This window comes from Cyclopterus lumpus, chromosome 15, assembly GCF_009769545.1.
Source record: "Cyclopterus lumpus isolate fCycLum1 chromosome 15, fCycLum1.pri, whole genome shotgun sequence".
Classification (NCBI taxonomy): Eukaryota; Metazoa; Chordata; class Actinopteri; order Perciformes; family Cyclopteridae; genus Cyclopterus; species Cyclopterus lumpus.
In genome coordinates this window covers 1,504,257-1,511,756 of record NC_046980.1, presented here as the reverse complement: position 1 = coordinate 1,511,756, position 7,500 = coordinate 1,504,257, and the positions used below count along the sequence as shown (strand labels likewise).

The window sequence follows — 7,500 nt, the reverse complement described above, 5'->3', positions numbered from 1 at the left end:
TATACACATTATTATTATTTCTTTAATAACCTTTAGACAGCGTTCCTCGGCGTGAGGAAGCCGAGCGTTTTGTCTTTTTTCTTCTTTTTGCAGCTCATAGGATAGATTATTTATTTAAGGTACATGACTCCTCTGAGACCTCATTCAATAACAGAAGATATTGCCTTTTTAAACAAAAAACAGAACGACCCTTAATTAATTAATGACTGAATTAATAATCACTCATGTGCAAGTTACGTCTTCATTGAACTTAAAAACACTCTAAACATAATAAAAGATGAACATAAAACCTGAATCTCTACAACATTCAAACCTTTTGATTTCAACACGGTACGATTCTCTATAACTATTTACACACAAGTTATCATTCATGCACAGTGTCAACAAGCAGCACATTGACATTCCATTGGACAACATGGAGGGGGGGAGGGGGGGGGGAGGGGGGGGGGGGGAGAGGAGAGGGGGGAGGAGAGAGGAGAGGGGGGAGAGGGGGGAGGAGAGGAGAGGGGGGAGGAGAGAGGAGAGGGGAGGGGGGAGAGGGGGGGAGAGGGAGAGAGGAGAGAGGAGAGGAGAGAGGGGAGAGGGGAGGAGAGGAGAGGAGAGAGGAGAGGAGAGAGGGGAGGGGGAGAGGAGAGAGGAGAGGGGAGGGGGGAGAGAGGAGAGGAGAGGGGAGGGGGAGAGAGGAGAGAGGAGAGGAGAGAGGGGAGGAGAGAGGAGAGGAGAGAGGAGAGGAGAGAGGAGAGAGGAGAGGAGAGAGGGGAGGAGAGAGGAGAGGAGAGAAGGGAGAGGGGAGGGGAGGAGAGAGGAGAGAGGAGAGGAGAGAGGGGAGGGGAGGGGGAGAGAGGAGAGAGGAGAGGAGAGAGGGGAGGAGAGAGGAGAGGAGAGAAGGGAGAGGGGAGGGGAGGAGAGGGGGGAGAGGGGGAGAGAGGGAGAGAGGAGAGAGGGGGGAGGAGAGGGGAGGAGAGGAGAGGGGGGAGGAGAGGGGAGGAGAGGAGAGGGGGGGAGAGGGGGGGAGAGGGGGGAGGAGAGGGGAGGAGAGGAGAGGGGGGAGAGGGGGAGAGGGGAGGGGAGAGGAGAGAGGAGAGGAGAGAAGGGAGAGGGGAGGGGAGGAGAGGGGGGAGAGGGGGAGAGAGGGAGAGAGGAGAGAGGGGGGAGGAGAGGGGAGGAGAGGAGAGGGGGGAGGAGAGGGGAGGAGAGGAGAGGGGGGAGGAGAGGGGAGGAGAGGAGAGGGGGGGGAGAGGGGGGGAGAGGGGGGAGGAGAGGGGAGGAGAGGAGAGGGGGGAGAGGGGGAGAGGGGAGGGGAGAGGAGAGAGAAAAGAGAGGGATGGAGGAGGAGGGAGGACACACAGATTAGACATCATAACAATACACATGCTGGGCAGGAGAACTCATTTTCAGTCTCTGACCCAGAAATCAATGTATGGCTGTAACTTCATTTTTTAAAAGTTTGTCATTAACGTTCATCTTCCTCCTCCTCCTCTCCTCTCCTCCTCTTCCTCCTCCTCTCCTCCTCCTCCTCTCCATCGTACTCGTTAAGTGTCACTTCTTGTTTGTCGTACATTAAATGCCGGGCTGGTCCCAGCAGGGGGCGCCGGTCCTCTCCTTCCTCCATTCCTCAGAAGAAGTGAACGAGGAGACGAAGACTCATCTTAAATCTTTACACCAGAAGCAACATCGATAGGACGGTTCCCCCGCCGAAGAGTTTCCCTTTTTAACATCAGCTTCAACATTATTATTGTTTACATCAATCAAAAAAAAAATCAAAAAGAATCCGTCGAGGTTTTTCCAACAGAAGCGATGAAAACAACAACAGCTGTTTCACACAAGCGACAAGAACCAGTGCAATGCGTTCCCTTCATTTAAAACCCCGCCCCCTTCTTAAAACCCCACCACAGAAGAAGAAAAAATTAAAATAAAGTCTATTGCAGTCTACGGCTTGTTTTTCTACTGGTTTTTTTTTAATTTTTTTTTTACAGAAGCGGCCTTGCTGACCTTTGACCCTTTCGGACATCGAGAGTCAGGAAGCGACGCCTCGAGTGAGTTCTCTGCAGCCGCCGCTAACCCGCCATCAAAGCCGAGATTCGATACTTTGTAGCAAAAGAACCAAACTCGCCCATCGAGGAAACAACGGATGCTTCTGGAGAACGCGTGCGGCAAAAAACCAACGGCTGACGCGTTTTCATTCGCCGAAAAATTAGGCCGCGGTCACATGACGAGTGAACCCGGCCGACGTCACCGCGAAGCTTCCACTGTGTTATTTATTCATCTTTTTTTTTTACTTTTATTTTTTATTTTTTTGCGCAAGCTAGCATAACTATTTTCATCTTTTAGTTTTTTACAGTGTATAAACCTTAAGCTCCATGCCAGTGAAGAGACAAATGCATACAAATTTAAATAGAAAGATTCCGGTTAAAACAACATCGAAGTCTCCTTCGATCCACTGGGTAGAAAACCCTCTGACGGGTCGGGCTGCAACGAGTACGGTTCTGATAGAAAGAGTTCCCTTTGGCAAAATCAGGGGTAAACTGCCACTCCAAGGCCTTCTCGGGAGCTACTCTAACCGGGGTTTGGCAAACACCAGGAATACGTGATTATACCGCAGGCTGACGAGCACGTGTTGTTGTCTACAGGTCTCGGTGGATCGGGAACCGGCGGTTTGCCTCCAGAGTCTCTGAGACCTTGAAGTTCTCGTGGATTTGCCAAAACTTCCTCCCGATCCAGGGCTCGGCTCTGGGCGTGTCACGAGACCTTTTGCCCAAGTTTTAAATGGATTATATCCAACCCAGACTACTTACTCTACGGATGACATTTAAATACTACGTATTATATTTTACATCAAGTTTTTAAAAAAAAAAACACACACAACGTCAGCAGGAACAATTCTGGCCAATTCAGATGCATATAGTGCCATTCAACTAACTATGGATGGACTTTTGAGGACTCGGTAAAGATCCGTGAACGTTGAGGAGGTAACAGTCTGAAGTGTAAACCGCTCCGACAGTCCAGACGCTTCATCGATGTTCTACTCACACGGGATTAGAGAATTGTTTTTGGGCCGAAAATACGCAGAAACCGCTTGAGGTTATTGAAAGAAGATTCCCAGTTCCTCAAGCTCGGTGTTTTTGAATCCATCAGGTACCTTTTGAGCCTCAAGCCCCACAAACAGACCTCGGATCAGAAGTCATCTCGAGGAGACGATGTGTCAAGTGTAAAGTGACGACTCGTCAAACCAAGACCGAGTCGTCACTTTACACCTCCGATCAATCGGGTAACACCCTTTAAGTCTGGTTCCCGATTCAAACAGCGATCGGGTTCGATTTAATTATTCTTAGCGCTGAACTTCCCCAAAACGAGGAAATAAGGAGGCTTTCTTTTCACGGAGCCACTCGGGTTCCAACGGGTCCGTCTACGGGGACATCGTCTCCTGTCATGGGTCAGCAGGTCATCCAGGACCCCGAAGAGCGAAGCTGCATCCGCACCACGTGGTTTTTAAAGCCGCCTTGATGTGGTGTGAATGCAGCTTTGGAAAGACTCAGCTGGACCCACTTGAAGGTACAGGTCCCAGAGGGGCGGCTTCTGGAAGGGGGCAGGTGGTTTACGACGCGCCGCCAATCGAATAGCGGGATGCTAATCTCATTTTTACATTTAGTTTAATGGCATTCAAACCTCGTCTGTGAATCACAAGCTTCAGATGACGGTCAAGAACACTTCCCATGGAATATAAAGAAAGAACATAAAGCCGGACCGTCGTCGGTTCCCTCGGCGTCCGGCCTTCATAATCCACGTGTTAGAGTATTGTTAAGAAGCAGAGAGGTAAAGAACATTGCATGGAGGCTTTAAGTTGGACTGAGACGGACCACCATTCATAGGCGGTCTTTGCAATGAACCCAATAAGGTCCAAGACTCGTCCGACCGGGTACTTTGGACCACCGGGTCGCGTTTGCCAATATTTAGGTGACTCTGCGTTCTTGGTTTGACAAAGTCTGCACTCAAAGAAACGTGTTTTTCTTTCCTTTCTAATCCTCGTTGAGGAAAAGTCCAAATATGTGAGCGGGTGGTGTTGGATCGCCCCCTGAAGACCGATCCATGTGAAGACTTACACACCAAAGGGTCAGGGTGAAGGGATTACTGGTTGTTTCTTACAAAGCCCTTGAGGATTTTGGATTGGTCCACTGACCAGCCGGGGGGGAGGTGCTTAAGACACACGGGGGACGATGACACGAGCGGTTCAGAACCAGACAGCCAATGAGGGTTCACAGAGGGCGGTGCCTACGGTTTAAAAGTCTATTACAATGTTACGACTGACACGTGAATCTCATAGTTTACAAATCAAAACACACATAACCTAGATATCTATGCGATGATAATAGTTGCTCTAACAGTTTTAAACGGTAGAGTGGCCACTCTTCTCAGACGTGGCCTTCTTAAAGGTAAAAGCACACAAACCCCTTCCTCCATTCATATTAGACCTTAAATCTTTTACATCTATTGAATAAAGCGACAGAGAGAGAGCGCGACCGAGACATTCAGGAGGAAAGTAGCGGACCTTTTAAGCTGGAGGATCACATTTCTCGACCTCCGTGGTGTTCATGTCTCACTCGAGAGTCAAACCGACACCCAGAAGCAACGCAGAGGTTTTTAAAAAGCTTTCTTTTTGTTGTTGTTTTTCTTTTTTTTTCACAGTACTCCACCGTCTTCCCCGCAAGACACACACGCACGCACGCACGCACACACACACAGTTGTCGTTAAACAGTTGCGGCGGTACATCCGGGGTTCTTCCCCTACGACTCTTCTTCTTCTTCACTCCTTCGCGGTGGAACCAGCTGACACTCGGTGTGTGTGTGCGTTTCACGGACTGATTGCGGGGTTTAAGACAACTTGATTGGTTTGGATTTATAGATCAAGACAAAAATAAATAAAAATAAAATCGTATTCCTTTTTCCATCTCTTCTTCTTCCATCTCTCTCTCTCTCTTTTTCCTGTTCGTCGTCGTCCTTCATTGCATCCGTATTTCCTTCCATTCTCTGCGTCCTCCATTTCTTCACCTGTACATCCATTCACCTGTCAATCAGATCTATTGCGTAAAGAGGGGGAGTGATAGATCGATGGGTTCCTCCTGCGTCGTCTCCTCTTAGAAGCCCTGGATGTGGCAGTAGGCCTCCAGTGAGGAGAAGAGGATGTAGAGGAGCCACAGGCTGAAGAACAGCATGCAGGTCATGAGCTTCGCCGTCCGCGGACCCCCCAGCTCTCCGCCGATCTCCGGCCGCCGCCGGTACATCAGCACGCCGACGGCGATGAAGGCGAAGATGGTGAAGAGTGTGACGGAGAAGGCCAGCGTGCCCGGATCCACCCTGAACTCCTCCCCCTTGCTGTTGTGGTAGATGGCGGCGATGGACCACGCCACCTGTCGAGCAGCAGCACAATCACACTGAGCAACGTGAAGCACAACGCTACTCGGGAAAGAACCAACGAAGAAGTCGGTCCGTGGCTGAAGGAGCTGGACTCACCCCGATGCCGAGGAAAACATTCACAGCATTGGAGCCGGTCACGTTGCCGATGGACGCGTCGGCATACTGGTCCTGGGTAGCGGCCACCTTACTGGCAAAGGTGTCTGGGGAAGACAAGAGATCACTCAATGTTACTCAATGTTCATCATCTCTCCTGACCACCAGGGGGCGACTCCTCTGGTTGTATAGAAGTCTATGCTTCATGTGTTGAAGCTGCATTCTCTCTACTGACCACCAGGGAGCGACTCCTCTGGTTGTATAGAAGTCTATGCTTCATGTGTTGAAGCTGCATTCTCTCTACTGACCACCAGGGGGCGTCTCCTCTGGTTGTATAGAAGTCTATGCTTCATGTGTTAAAGCTGCATTCTCTCTCCTGACCACCAGGGGGCGACTCCTCTGATTGTATAGAAGTCTATGCTTCATGTGTTGAAGCTGCATTCTCTCTCCTGACCACCAGGGGGCGACTCCTCTGGTTGTATAGAAGTCTATGCTTCATGTCTTAAAGCTGCATTCTCTCTCCTGACCACCAGGGGGCGACTCCTCTGGTTGTATAGAAGTCTATGCTTCATGTGTTAAAGCTGCATTCTCTCTCCTGACCACCAGGGGGCGACTCCTCTGGTTGTATAGAAGTCTATGCTTCATGTGTTAAAGCTGCATTCTCTCTCCTGACCACCAGGGGGCGACTCCTCTGGTTGTATAGAAGTCTATATAAATGACTCTACTTCTCTTGATGTATTCCCTCAGTAAACATTGTAAACATTAGTTTTTGGTCTCAATCTCTAGTTTCAAGTCTTCTTCAATACAGTGTGATGTTCATTTAGTACATTATGGTCTGTATAACCATCTTCCTCTGGCTTCATGGTGCCAGAAGACAGCAGCTGCAGTAACATCTGAACAACGGGCTCTTCTTGTCTGTCCCTCAAGTCCTCCTGCCTTAATCTACCAGAGCCTGTGAGACGCAGCCAAGGGCTTTTCTGAGGGTGGGAACCAAGCTGGCAAAGGAAGAGAGGAGGAGAGAGGAGGAGGAGGAGGAGGAGGAGGAGGAGGAGGAGGAGGAGAGAGGAGGAGGAGGAGGAGGAGCAGGAGGAGGAGGAGGAGGAGGAGAGAGGAGGAGGAGGAGGAGCTGGAGGAGGAGGAGCAGGAGGAGGAGAGAGCCAACAAAGATAAATATCCCCATACACCTTAAAGCCTCAGGGACAGGTCTGCAGTGTGTGTGTGTGTGTCTGTGTGTGTGTCTGTGTGTGTGTCTGTGTGTGTGTGAGAGTGTGTGTGTGTGTCCGTGTGTGTGTATGTGTGTGTGAGTGTGTGTGTCTGTGTCTGTGTGTGTCTGTGTGTGTGTGTGAGTGTGTGTGTCTGTGTGTGTGTGTGTCTGTGTGTGTGTGTCTGTGTGTGTGTCTGGGTGTGTGTCTGTGTGTGTGTGTGTGCGTGTGTGTGTCTGTGTGTGTGTGCATGCGCACGGAACATACTTAAAGATTTAATATGTTGAAAGTATATGACTGTGTGAGTCTGTTTCTCAAAGTAATTACAGTTGCCCAGTTGTTAATGTGTTTGCATGTTATACATCAATCATGTGCTCTATGTGTGTGTGTGTGTGTGTGTGTGTGTGTGTGTGTGTGTCTGTGTGTGTGTCTGTGTGTGTGTGTGCGTGTGTGTGTCTGTGTGTGTGTCTGTGTGTGTGTGTGTGTGTGTGTGTGTGTGCAGGGGACCATGCCAAGGTTAAAACATATTTAGCCGTCCGTTGCAGTCGGCAGACATTCTTCATGTTTAGAGGATGAAGCTGCTGTCTGCAGAATTAATATCTATGCTGCAGAGACTGGGAGCTCAACTGGGTCAGTGGTGGAAACTTTAAAATAAGTCTTATTTTCATTAACTATGTGTTTACATGTATTTATTTAAAGCTAGCGTGGGCGCCCCTGTGGACTAAAGTGGTAGTGTTGGTTCTGGTGCCCCCTGTGGACTAAAGTGGTAGTGTTGGTTCTGGTGCCCCCATGT

The 7,500-nt window shown here is 49.6% G+C and overlaps 1 protein-coding gene across 8 annotated transcripts in view; it reads right to left on the bottom strand.

Moving 5' to 3' along the window:
- Nucleotides 1-5,132: 5,132 nt before the first annotated feature.
- Nucleotides 5,133-7,500, bottom strand: part of slc8a1b (solute carrier family 8 member 1b) — a 108,694-nt gene continuing 106,326 nt past the window's right edge. For all 8 annotated transcript variants that reach the window (XM_034551570.1, XM_034551575.1, XM_034551576.1 and 5 more), the window contains 2 exons: nt 5,509-5,612; nt 5,133-5,405 (listed from right to left, as the gene is read on the bottom strand). In XM_034551570.1, coding sequence (XP_034407461.1) covers nt 5,133-5,405; nt 5,509-5,612 — 377 coding nt within the window. The remainder of the gene's footprint in view (nt 5,406-5,508; nt 5,613-7,500) is intronic.